General features: G+C 42.1%; 1 protein-coding gene across 3 annotated transcripts in view; it reads left to right on the plus strand.

Annotated features, from left to right (window-relative positions):
* The window catches only part of LOC120363082 (uncharacterized), a 116,824-nt gene that overhangs the window by 86,945 nt on the left and 16,342 nt on the right, over window positions 1-13,537 (plus strand). For 2 of the 3 annotated variants that reach the window (XM_074395745.1, XM_074395742.1), the window contains exons 2-3: window positions 6,208-6,334; window positions 6,763-6,858. In XM_074395745.1, the coding sequence (XP_074251846.1) occupies window positions 6,301-6,334; window positions 6,763-6,858 (130 nt within the window). In that variant the 5' untranslated portion in view covers window positions 6,208-6,300. Of the gene's footprint in view, window positions 1-6,207; window positions 6,335-6,762; window positions 6,859-13,537 lie in introns of those variants that run through there. The other variant, XM_074395746.1, reaches the window with a different exon arrangement.

Below are 13,537 nucleotides of genomic sequence, written 5' to 3' on the forward strand. Positions count from 1 at the left end.
AATTTCTATGTCTAGGTCCTTGAGGAATCACCACACTGTCTTCCACGATGGTTGAACTAATTTACACTCCCACCAACAGTGTAAAAGTGTTCCTATTTCTCCACATCCTCTCCAAGATCTGTTGTCTCCAGATTTTTTAATGATCGCCATTCTAACTGGTGTGAGATGGTATCTCAGTGTAGTTTTGATTTTCGTTTCTTTAATGAGCAGTGGTATGAGCATTTTTTCATATGTTTGTTGGCCTCATGTATCTCTTCTTTTGTAAGGTGTCTGTTCATGTCCTTTGCCCACTTTTGAATGGACTTGTTTGTTTTTTTTCTTGTAAATCTGTTTCAGTTCTTTGTAGATTGTGGATATCAACCCTTTGTCAGATGGGTAGATAGCAAAATTTTTTTCCCATTCTGTTGGTTGCTGATTCACTCTAATGAGTGTTTCTTTTCTGTGAAGAAGCTGTGGAGTTTGATTAGGTCCCATTTGTCTATTTTGGCTTTTGTTGCCAATGCTTTTGGTGTTTTGGTCGTGAAGTCCTTGTCTATGCCTACGTCCTGAATGGTTTTGCCTAGATCTTATTCTAGGGTTTTATGGTGTTAGGTCTTATGTTTAAGTCTTTAATCCATCTGGAGTTAATTTTAGTGTAAGGTGTCAGGAAGGGGTCCAATTTCTGCTTTCTGCACATGGCTAGCCAGTTTTCCCAACACCATTTATTAAACAGGGACTCCTTTCCCCATTGCTTGTTTTTGTCAGGTTTGTCAAAGATCAGATGGTTGTAGATGTGTTCTGTTGCTTCTGAGGCCTCTGTTCTGTTCCATTGGTCTGTAGCTCTGTTTTGGTACCAGTACCATACTGTTTTGATTACTGTAGCCTTGTAGTATAGCTTCAAGTCTGGTAGTGTGATGCCTCCAGCTTTGTTCTTTTTGCTTAGAATTGACTTGGCTATGTGCGCTCTTTTTTGCTTCCATATGAAGTTTAAGGTGTTTTTTTCCAGTTCTGTGAAGAAGGTCATTGGTAGCTTGATGGGAATAGCGTAGAAGTTGTAAATTACATTGGGCAGTGTGGCCATTTTCAGGATGTTGATTCTTCCTAACCATGAACATGGAATGTTTCTCCATCTGTTTGTGTCCTCTCTTATTTCGTTGAGCAGTGGTTTGTAGTTAGAGGTCATTTACATCCTTTGTTAGTTGTATTCCCAGGTATTTTATTCTCTTTGTAGCAATTGTGAATGGCATTTCATTCTTGATTTGGCTCTCTTTAAGTCTGTTATTGGTGTATATGGATGCTTGTGATTTTTGCACATTGATTTTGTATCCTGAGACTTTGCTGAAGTTGCTTATCAGCTTCAGGGGATTTTGGGCTGAGGTGATGGAGTCTTCTAGATATGCAGTCATGTCTGTAAATAGAGACAATTTGACTTCCTCCTTCCCTATTTGAATCACCTTTATTTCTTTCTTTTTCTTGCCTGATTGCTCTGGCTAGAATTTCCAATACTATATTGAATAGGAGTGGTGAGAGAGGGCATCCTTGCCTAGTGCCAGATTTCAAAGGGAATATTTATAGTTTTTGCCCATTCAGTATGATATTGGCTGTTGGTTTGTTGTAAGTAGCTTTTATTATTTTGAGATATGTTTCGTCAGTACCTAGTTTATTGAGTGTTTTTAGCATAAAGGGCTGTTGAATTTTGTCAAAGGCCTTCTCTGCATCGATTGAGATAATCTTGTGGTTTTTGTCCTTGGTTCTGTTTATGTGGTGAATTACGTTTGTAGACTTGCATATGTTGAACCAGCCTTGCATCCCCGGGATAAAGCCTACTTGATCATAGTGGATAAGCTTTTTGATGTGCTTTTGCCATCGGTTTGCCAGTATTTTATTGAAGATTTTTGCAACTACGTTCATCACGGATATTGGCCTGAAGTTTTCTTTTCTTGTTGTCTCTGCGGGGTTTTGGTATTAGGATGATGTTGGTCTCATAAAATGATTTGGGAAGGATTCCCTCATTTTGGATTATTTTGAATAGTTTCAGAAGGAATGGTACCATCTCCTTTTTGTATGTGTGGTAGATTTCGGCTGTGAACCCGTCTGGACATGGGCATTTTTTGGGTCGTAGGCTCTTAATTGCTGCCTCTATTTCAGACCTTGTTATTTGCCTATTCAAGGTTTCAGCTTCTTCCTGGTTTAGGATTGGGAGGATGCAAGTGTCCAGGAATTTATCCATTTCTTCCAGGTTTACTAGTTTATGTGCATAGAGATAATAATCTCTGATGTTTGTAATAATCTCTGATGATGCTTTGTGTTTCCGTGGAATCTGTAGTGATATCCCCTTTATCATTTTTTATTGCATCTATTAGATGGTTCTCTCTTTTCTTTAAAAAACTGGCTAATGGTTTGTCTATTTTGTTGATCTTTTTGAAAAACCAGATCCTGGATTTATTGATTTTTTTTGAAGGGTTTTTTGTGTCTCTATCTCCTTCATTTCTGCTCTGATCTTAGTTATTTCTTGTCTTCTGCTAGGTTTTGAGTTTTTTTGGTCTTGTTCCTCTAGCTCTTTGAATTTTGACGATAGGGTGTCAGTTTTAGTTCTTTCCTTGCTTCTCATCTGGGCATTTATTGCTATATATTTTCCTCTAGACACTTCTTTAAATGTGTCCCAGAGTTTCTGGTATGTTGTGTGTTCGTTGTCATTGGTTTCGAAGAACATCTTTATTTCTACCTTCATTTCATTGTTTATCTAGTCAACATTCAAGAGCCAGTTTAGTTTCCATGAAGCTGTGTGGTTCTGAGTGTTTCTGATTTCTGAGTTCTAACTTGATTGTACTGTGGTCTGAGAGACTGTTAAGATTTCCGTTCTTTTGCATTTGCTGAGAAGTGATTTACTTCCAATTAGGTAGTCAATTTTAGAGTAGGTGTGAAGTGGTGCTGAGAAGAATGTATATTCTGTGGATTTGGGGTGGAGAGTTAGTAAATGTGTATTAGGTTTGCTTGTTCCAGGTCTGAGTTCAAGTCCTGGATATCCTTGTTAATTTTCTGTCTCGTTGATCTGTCTAGTATTGACAATCAGTTGATAAAGTCTCTCACTATTATTGTATGGGAGTCTTAAGTCTCTTTGTAAGTCATTAAGAACTTGCCTTATGTATCTGGGTGCTCCTGTATTGGGTGCGTATATATTTAGGATCCTTAGCTCTTCTTGTTGCATTGATTCTTTTACCATTTTGTAATGTCCTTCTTTGTCTCTTTTGATCTTTGTTAGTTTAAAGTCTATTTTATCTGAGATGAGAATTGCAACTCCTGCTTTTTTTTTTTTTTGCCCTCCATTTCCTTGGTAATTCTTCCTCTATTTCTTTATTTTGAGCCTTTGTGTATCCTTGCATGTGAGATGGGTTTCCTGGATATAGCACACCAATGGGTTTTGGCTTTTTATCCAATTTGGCAGTCTGTGTATTTTGATTGCGGCATTTAGCCCATTTATATTTAGGGTTACTATTGTTATGTGTCAGTTTGATTCTGCCATTTTGATTCTAGCTGGCTGTTTTCCCCATTAGTTGATGTAGTTTCTTCATTGTGTTGATGCCCTTTACCATTTGGTATGTGTTTGGAGTGGCTGGTACTGGTTGTTCCTTTCTATGTTTAGTGCCTCTTTGAGGAGCTCTTGTAAAGTAGGCCTGGTGGTAAGGAAATCTCTGAGTACATGCTTGTTTGTAAAATATTTTGTTTTTCTTTCACTTACAAAGCTTAGTTTGGCTGGATATGAAATTCTGGGTTGAAAGGTCTTTAAGGATGTTGAATATTGGCCCCCACTCTCTTCTGCCTTGTAGAGTTTCTGCTGAGAGATTTGCTGTGAGTTTGATGGGCTTCCCTTTGTGGGTAACCCTACTTTTTTCTCTGGCTGCCCTTAGCATTTTCTCCTTCATTTCAACCCTGGTGAATCTAACGATTATGTGCCTTGGGGTTGCTCTTCTTGAGGAATATCTTTGTGGTGTTCTCTGTATTTCCTGGACTTGAATATTGGCCTGCTGTGCTAGGTTGGGGAATTTTTCCTGAATGATATCCTGAAAAGTGTTTTCCAACTTGGATTCATTCTCTCCGTCACATTCAGGTACACCTATCAAATGTAGATTAGGAATTTTCACATAGTCCCATATTTCTTGGAAACTTGGTTTATTCCTTTTTACCCTTTTTTCTCTAATCTTGCCTTCTCATTTTATTTCATTGAGTTGATCTTCAGCCTCTGGTATCCTTTCTTCTGCTTGGTCAATTCAGCTGTTTAAACTTGTGTATGCTTCACGAAGTTCTCATGTTGTGTTTTTCAGCTCCATCAATTCACTTATATTCCTCCATAAGTTGTCTATTGTCGGTAGCATTTCATCAAATTATTTTTCAGGTTCTTAGTTTCTTTGCGTTGGGTTAGAACATGTTCTTTTAGCTCAGAGAAGTTTCTTATTACCCACCTTCTGAAGTCTCTCTCTGTCAATTCATCACACTCATTCTCCATCTAGCCTTGTTCCCTTGCTGGTGAGGAGTTGTGGTCCTATGTAGGAGGAGAGGCATTCTGATTTCGGGTGTTTTCATCCTTTTTGTGTTGGTTTCTTCCCATCTTTGTGTATTTATCCACCTGTAGTCTTTGTAGTTGTTGACTTTCAGAATGCGTCTCTGAGTGGACGTACAGTTTGTTGATGATGAAGTTATTTCTTTATGTTTCTTTGTTTTCCTTCTAACTGTCAGGACCTCTACTGTAGGACTTCTGAGGTCCACTCCAGGCCCTGATTGCCTGGGGATCACCTGCAGCGGGTGCAAAACATTAAGTGTTGCTGTCAGTTTCTCCTTCTGCTATCTTTGTCCCCTAAGGATACCCACCTGATGTCAGTCTGAGCTCTCCTTTATGAGGTGACTTTTTGGATATATGGGGGTCAGGGAGCTGCTTGAGGAGACAGTCTGTCCTTTATAGGAGCTCAAGTGCTGAGATGTGAGCTGTGGTGTTCATTCAGAATTGCTGGACAGGTACGTTTAAGTCTGCTGCAGCAGAGCTCATAAACGCCCTTTTTTTCCCAGGTGCTCTGTCCCAGGGAGTTGGGGCTTTGAGTTTCTGTTGTGCTGCTGGCTTTTTTGGGGGCTGCCCTGCCCAGTGAGGAGGTAGCCTAGTCACTGTCTGCCTGCAGAGGCTTTGCTGAGCTGCTGTGGGCTCCACCCAGCTGCCGTGTGAACTTCCCTGCAGTCCTGTATACACGGGTGTAGTTAGAACTGCCTCGGCAATGGCTGCCCACCTCTGTAATGGTGGACTCTCTCTGTAATGGCGGGCTGCCTCGGCAACGGCAGGCTGCCTCAGCAATGGCAAACTACCTCCATAGTGGTGGAGTGCCTCGGTAATGGCAGATGCCCCTACCTCACAGAGCTGGACAGTCTCAGATTCAGCTGTGCTTGCTGTGAAACTCTCAATCCAGAGCGTTTCAGATTGCTGTTTTTTTGTAGAGGTGGGACCAGCCAAGCTTGATCACCTGGCTCCCTGCCTCAGAGCCTCTTTTTTTTTTTTTTTTTTGTCTCCCAGGTGTTCCAGTAGCCTGTTGAAAAGGCGCTGGGATCTGTGTGATTTCCCATGCAGCAACCCACTGCGCTGGCTGAAACAGCTGCCGCTGAGATTCGTGGCACTTTTTTCCCTGGGAATCTCCTGGCCTGGCTCCCTGTTTCAGTCCTGTTTTCTATCAGTTGAATGGGTGACTCTTGTTTTCCCTGAGCTCCAGTCACCAGTTAAAATGGTGCCCAGACCCGTGTATTTTTTATGGAGAACTGCTGCGCCGGGGCACCGGCCGAAACAGCCACTCCGGCTGAAGCAGCTGCACTGGCTGCACCAGCCAAAACCGCCTCGCTGGTGACCTGGGGGGTTCCTCTGCCTGGAATCTCCTGGTCTTTGGGCAATAAATATCCATCTGGAAATGCGGTGCCCACTCACCCTCTGCGCTTTTGCTGGGAGCTGCAATCCTGAGCTGCTCCTAATCGGCCATCTTGCTGCTGTTGAGCCCATTTTCTTTATTGCAGCGACAGAAATTTTTGTTTGCCCTCTTTTTCCGCAGTTACAGAATAGAATACTTAGAGAACATTACTGTGTTCAAAGTTGTTTTGTCAGAGAATCCCAGTCAATCACATCTTAGAACTAGTTATCTTAACTCATTTTACCTGTGATCAAATGAAGAACTCTGTAACTTGATACATATGTATTTTCAGAAACTCTTAACATTCAGGGATGTGACCGTAGAATTCACTCCAGAAGAGTGGAAATGTCTGGACCCTGCCCAGCAGAATTTATATAGAGATGTGATGTTGGAGAACTACAGAAACCTGGTCTCCCTAGGTGAGTATAACTTTAACACGTAATTCCTAATTCTCTCAGCTTTATTTTATTCCTTTGTAGAATGTCTCTTGGGAACTTTTTTGTTATGTCTTTACGTAAGTCTTCTGTTTTCTTGAGCTAATTTGTGTCCTTCACAAATTAGGTTAGTGGTAATTCTAGAAATTCAGTGACATGCAATATCATTTCCCACATCTTAAAATACAATTTGTATTGTATTTTAAGTTTTTTTTTATTCAGTAGTACTGGGTAGTGGAACTTAGAACCCACAGATTTAAAACACTTAAATATTCTAAAGTTTCTGTCAGGAACAATTTTTGGATGAATTTTCTAGAATCTTCCATAATTTCTCTATTCTGCTTAGCATACTACTAGGTTGGTAATTGGAGAATCCCGTCAATAGTCATTTTTTTTTTTTTTTAATAAAACAGGTGTTGCTATCTCTAACCCAGACCTGGTCACCTGTCTGGAGCAAACAAAGGAGCCCTACAATGTGAAGATACATAAGACAGTAGCCAGACCACCAGGTATGTGAGAGTGAATGAAGGAGAAGACACAGGCAAGGGGACCAAAGGTCAAGAAGGAACTCAGGCCTTAAAATGTAGTTTGGGGTCAGGTATGGTGGCTCACGCCTATAATCCCAGAACTCTGGGAAGCTGAGGTGGGCAGATCACAAAGTCAAAAATCAAAACTATCCTGGACAACATGGTGAAACCCCATCTCCACTGAAAATACAAAAATTAGCTGGGTGTGGTGGCATGCGCCTGTAGTTCCAGCTACTTGGGAGGCTGAGGCAGGAGAATCACTTGAACTTGTGAGGTACAGGTTGCAGTGAGCTGAGATCTTGCCACTGTACTCTAGCCTGGCAACAGAGGGAGACTCTGCCTCAAAAAAAAAAAAAAACCAGGCCGGGCGCGGTGGCTCACGCCTGTAATCCCAACACTTTGGGAGGCCGAGGCAGGTGGATCACGAGGTCAAGAGAGCGAGACCATCCTGGTCAACATGGTGAAAGCCCGTCTCTACTAAAAATACAAAAAATTAGCTGGGCATGGCGGTGCGTGCCTGTAATCCCAGCTACTCAGGAGGCTGAGGCAGGAGAATTGCCCGAACCCAGGAGGCGGAGGTTGCGGTGAGCCGAGATTGCGCCATTGCACTCCAGCCTGGGCAACAAGAGCGAAACTCCGTCTCAAAAAAAAAGAAGTTCAAGACTAGCCTGGCCAATATGGTGAAACCCTGTCTCTACTAAAAATATGCAAAAATTAGCCAGGTGTGATAGTGGGCATTTGTAATCCCAGCTACTCTGAAATCTGAGGCAGGAGAATCTCTTGAACCCAAGAGGCAAAGGTTGCAGTGAATCTAGATTGTGCCACTGCACTCCAGCCTTGGCAACAGAGCCCGACTCCATCTCAAAAAGAAAAAAAGAGAGAGAGAGAGAGAAGGAAAGGAAGAAAGGAAGGAAGGAAGGAAGAAGGGAGGGAGGGAAGGAAGGAAGGGAGGGAGGAAGGGAGGGAGGGAGGAAGAAAGGGAGGAAGGAAGGGAGACAGGGAGGGAGGAAGGAGGGAGGGATGGAGGGAGGGACGGAGGGAGGGAGGGAGTGCACTGCCCCCCAGCTTTGTTCTTTCTCAGGATTGCTCAGGTTATTTAAAGTCATTTAAGATTACTTAAATTTTACAATCGTGTGTTCTATTATTGTGAAAAAAGCCAGTAAAATTTTGATAGGGATCACACTGAATTTGTAGATCACTTTGGATAATATTCTTTGACAATATTAGTTATCCTAATGGAATATGTTTCCATTTATTTGTGTCTACTTCAATTTCTGTCATTAATATCTTATTGGATTTAGTGTATAATACTATATATTTTTTACATCATCTGTTAAATGTATTTGGATTAACTTTCTTATTTTTATACTATTGCAAATGGAAAGTTTCTTTTTTTGGAAAGTTTGTTTTTACTCTGTGGAAATGCAAGAAATATTTGTATGTGGTCCCAGGTGCAGCGGCTCATTTCTGTGATCCCAGCACTTTAAGAGGCCAAGACAGTTATATCACTTGAGTACAGGAGTTTGAGATAAGCCTGGGCAATAGAGCCCTGTCTCAAAAAAAAAAATCCCAACAACCAATATAGATTGGGTAACATCTATATTTTGATTATGTATCCTGATACTTTAATGAATACATTTATTAGTTCAATCAATTTTTCTGGTTTTACTTTAGGGTTTTATATATATGCATGATTCGATTATTCACAAATGGTAATTTTTTTTTTTCATTTCCAAGGTGGAGAGCTTTATTCTCCTTTTCATTGTCTAATTATTCTGATACAAATTTCCAGTAATATGTTAAGATAGAAGCTGTGGCCCTGGGGGCGGGCCTGCAGATCTTGGCCTGGGCTGTGGTCCTTGAAGCACCCCTGTGTTTGCGCATTTGGCAACTCTTATAGTTTCTATAAACTATTTTTGGCAAGTAAAGATTTTTCATGGAGTCCCCAGGCTGATGATATTACCTCTGGGGTTACAGAGAAGGGTTCTAGTTGGGTCACAAGGGTGCTACTGGGTCTGCTGTGGGGTCTGCCTTTGATGGTTCTGTTACCAGAGATTTGGACAGTCATGAATTCTTTTTGGTCCCTGGAAAGATTAAGTTTTCTTGAGGATATTAATCTATATGGCAGGCAGTAGGCTAGGATTTTGAAGTTCGTCTGCATATGATGGGCCAGATACCAGGTATATGAATGGGTTTGGCTTCTGTTGACTACCGGGGAACAGTTTTCACAGGCCTCTTTCTGGTTCCGTGATTGCGTACAACTGGCTATGTACTGTGGCTGTGAGGGCTAGAACTGAGTCACAGGGCTGCTTCAGGGACCACAGTTGAGGCCAAGATCTGCAGGCCTGCCTCCAGGGCCATGGCTGAGTGTATCTCCCTGCAGGTTTCTTGATAGGAAGGACCACTTGTGTACTGTAGCTGGGAGAGGAGTTTGTAAAAGGTTGCAGAACTGCTTCAGAATTCTTAGTAAGACCAAGCTGGGTGCACCATTTTCTTGTCTGTAGCCATGTCTATGGGCTCTTGAGTTGGCCATCTGACAGAGGGCCTTCTTATTCCAAATAACCCTTGTTGATCTCTGGCTCCACTGAGGTTTCACAATGCTAACCATAGGCAAGCACCTTTCTACTTCTGTTTTTTATATGCTTACTACTTAAAATAGTGTGTAAAAGTAGACTCATGTACTGTCATTTTGTTGGTGTCTTATTTCACTTAAGATAATGGCTTTAAGATTTATTCTTATTGTAGCATCTGACAAGATATTTTCATGCGAACGTAAAGAATATTTCATTGCTGGCTGGGCACGGTGGCTCACACCTGTAATCCCAGCACTTTGGGAGGCCGAGGCGGGTGGATTGCAAGGTCAAGAGATTGAGACCATCCTGGTCAACATAGTGAAACCCCGTCTCTACTAAACATACAAAAAATTAGTTGGGCATGGTGGCGCACGCCTGTAGTCCCGCCTACTCGGGAGGCTGAGGCAGGAGAATAGCTTGAACCCAGGAGGCGGAGATTGTGGTGAGCCGAGATCACGCCATTGCACTCCAGCCTGGGTAACAAGAGCGAAACTCCGTCTCAAAAAAAAAAAAAAAAAAAATTTCATTGCATGTACAAGCCACATCAATGAATGAATGACTTTAAAAGAAGGATGTTTGAATTTTTTTACTTTTTCAGTTTTATGAATGATATGGTTTGGATCTATGTCCCCAATTAAATCTCATGTCAAATTACAATCCCTAATGTTGGAGGTGGGGCCTGGTGGGAAGTGATTGGATCATAGGGTTGGCATCTCATGAATAGTTTAGCAGCAGCCCCTTTGGTACTGTCTTTTCCATAGTGAGCAACTTCTACTGAGATCTTATTTTTTAAAAGCATGTGGCACCGGCCGGGCCCAGTGGCTCAAGCCTGTAATCCCAGCACTTTGGGAGGCCAAGGCGGGTGGATCACGAGGTCAAGAGATCGAGACCATCCTGGTCAACATGGTGAAACCCCGTCTCTACTAAAAATACAAAAAATTAGCTGGGCATGGTGGCGCGTGCCTGTAATCCCAGCTACTCAGGAGGCTGAGGCAGGAGAATTGCCTGAACCCAGGAGGCGGAGGTTGCGGTGAGCTGAGATCGCACCGTTGCACTCCAGCCTGAGTAACAAGAGAGAAACTCCGTCTAAAAAAACAACAAAACATGTGGCACCTTTCCTGTCACTCTGTCTTGCTCCTGCTCCCACTGTGTGAGATGACTCACTCTCCCTTTGCTTTGTGCCATGATTGGAAGCTTTTTGAGGCCTCCCCAGAAGCAGAAGCCGCTATACTTCCTGTATAGCCTGCAAAACCATGAGCCAATTAAACCTCTTTTTAAAATAAATAATCCAGTCTCAAGTATTTATTTATAGCAATGCGAGAATAATAAAGTGAATACTGCTGCAGTAAACATGGTTGTGTGAATATTTCTTTCAGGTATACATACTTTGCGTACTTTGAATAGATGTTCAGAAGTGGAATTATTGGGTCATATAGATTCATTTTTTATTTTTGGAGGAACTTGCATACATTTTTCTTGTGGCTCCATCACTTTTTTTCCACCAACAGTGCATAAGGGTTTCAATTCATTTACATTCCTTCTTTCTTTTCCTTTTTTTGGAGAACGGGATCTCGCTATATTGCCCAGGCAAGTTTCAAATGCCTGGGCTCAAGCAGTCCTCTACCTCTGTCTCCCTAAGAGCTGGGATTACAGGCTTGAGCCACCACATCTGGCCATTTCCTTTACATTCTTGACAATATTTGTTATTTTTTGTTTGTTTAATATTGGCCATTCTAATTAATGCACAATAATACCTCATTGTGGTTTTGCTTCCCATTTTTCTTTCTTTCTTTTTTTAAAGACAGGGTTTCACCATGTTGGCCAGGCTGGTCTTGCCTAATCTCAGGTGATCCCCCTGCCTCGGCCTCCGAAAGTGCTGAGATTACAGGCGTGAGCCACCATACCAGGCCTTGCTTCACATTTTTCTAAAGATTGGAAATTTTCTCAATAATTGGTTGCTTTGTCAAGATCCACTGTCAAATAAATATTGGCAAGCCTACATCCTGGGGCACAGATGGATGTTTCTGTCTGTGGGTTCCTGTGTATTTCATCTTTGGAGAAACATTTATACTTCAATATACTTGGGGAAGTATAAAACTTAAGTGCCTTACAATTTTCTTTCCTCCTATAAATATAAGCACTGGTTTGAAGAATTTTGCTGTATTCTTCAACTACTGAGTTCTTTTTATACAAAACTAAGTGATTAACTTTGACTGAGAATCAGAGACCTAAGCCAGTTGACTGCAGGGTAAGGTCAATCTTGATCCTGCCAAAGCAGGTCATTAATAGCCCAATAATGTTTTGCAGGTGAACCTTTCCTTCAGGTGTCCCTGCCTGCTCAAATTAGATAGGGAAGGAGACTTTGTACAGCTAGTGCTCGACTTAAAACCACGGTTGGGACCGCGGAACGGTCATAACACAATTTGGTCATAAGTTGAGTAGGCTATATGTACAGTTGAAATGGTGCACGCAAAGATGGTAGTGCTGCCAGAAGCTGGTCTGCACTGTCGTACGCCCAGCTGGGCAACGTTTGTGCTGCCAGAGGTGGAGCAGTCGTAGCTACTGATTGTGGTCGTAAAGTCGAATGGTCGTAAGTTGCATAGGTCGTAAGTCGGTCAATACGTGTACTGAGAAGCTACAGACCCCTGGAAAGCTGGATATCTACAGGCAGATGCAGTGCGGGTTCGGATGGGAAGAGATTGTGATATCCTCTGAGAGACTGTAATTGTTATTGTCATGGGGCTGTTTCTAGATATTGTCAAATAAAAAGTGAGTTTATTCTAAGGAGTATTGCAATGGGGAAAGCATCGAGAATAAGACCTGCAAGCATCTCCAAAATGAGGCAAAAAAGGGCTATTTTTCATACAGAGGGGCAAACAAGATTAGAAGGAAGGTGAGAGGGAAAGGGCAGATTGGAGAATGGCAAAATTAGATTAAAGATTAGACAATGTTTCACCCTGAAGTCAGCCTGTATTTGGGAGAGTCATAAAAAGAAGTTGTATGCTGGATCAGACTGAAGGTGTAGCAGAGTCCAGGGCCTGGGGGAAGGAGAGAAATGTAAGCAAAGTTTGGTTAACAAGTATTCTGTTCTGAACACTAAAGACAACATTATTTGTTTATGAGGGAAAAATGAGAATGTAGAGCCTGCGAATTTGTGATATCTAAAGAGGGAGCATCATCAAAGTCATAATGAAAAGGGTATTTCTTTGCAATAAGCTTTTCTTCCAGAACACAAAGGATTGTAGAGACAGTCATAGCTATTTACCAAGATTTGCCACCACCTCATCTTTTCTCCCACTTTCCTTTGTCCTATACATTTTTTTCCCTTTGGCTTTTACTGAGTTGTATTCAACATAATAACCTGGTAAACATATGTAAAGTGTTTCTGCTAAGTTCTGTGAGTATTTTTATCAAATTATTAAACTTCAGGGAAGGAGTTATGGAAGCCCATTATTTATAGTCAGTTGCTCAGAAGTATAGATGGGCCCCTGGGGCTTGTGACTGGCATGTGCAGTGGAAGCAGTGTTGTTGGGCTGAGCCCTGAGCCGGTGGGGTCTATGCTGACCCTGGGTGTTGTCAGAATTGAGTTGTTGGACACCCAGTTGTGTTAGAGGATTCATTGCTGCTAAGCAAACTCCATATATTTGGTGTTGGAATAAAGAGATCAGGCTGGGTGTTGTGCCTCACGCCTCCTTTGGAAGGCCAAGGAGGGCAGATGGCTTGAGCTCAGGAATTCAGCACCAGCCTCGGCAACATGGTGAAATGCCACCTCTACCAAAAATACAAAAAATTAGCTCGGCATGGTGAGACACACTTGTATTCCCAGCTACTTGGAGGACTGAGTCTGGAGGATTGCTTGAACCTTAGGAGGTCAAGACTGCTGTGACCTGAGATCATGCTGCCACTGTACTCCAGCCTGAGTGAGACCCTGTCTCAAAAAAAAAAAAAAAAAGTCACAGCAGAGTTGGTTGCAGGGAGATGGTGGGTCTGCTGAAGAATGGAGAGTTTATTTTTCCTTTTTGTTTTTGGAGACAGCCTCCGTCTGTCATCTGGGCTGGAGTGCAGTGGTGTGATTTCAGCTCACTGCA

The sequence above is a fragment of the Saimiri boliviensis genome, chromosome 3 (assembly GCF_048565385.1).
Source record: "Saimiri boliviensis isolate mSaiBol1 chromosome 3, mSaiBol1.pri, whole genome shotgun sequence".
Taxonomy (NCBI): domain Eukaryota; kingdom Metazoa; phylum Chordata; class Mammalia; order Primates; family Cebidae; genus Saimiri; species Saimiri boliviensis.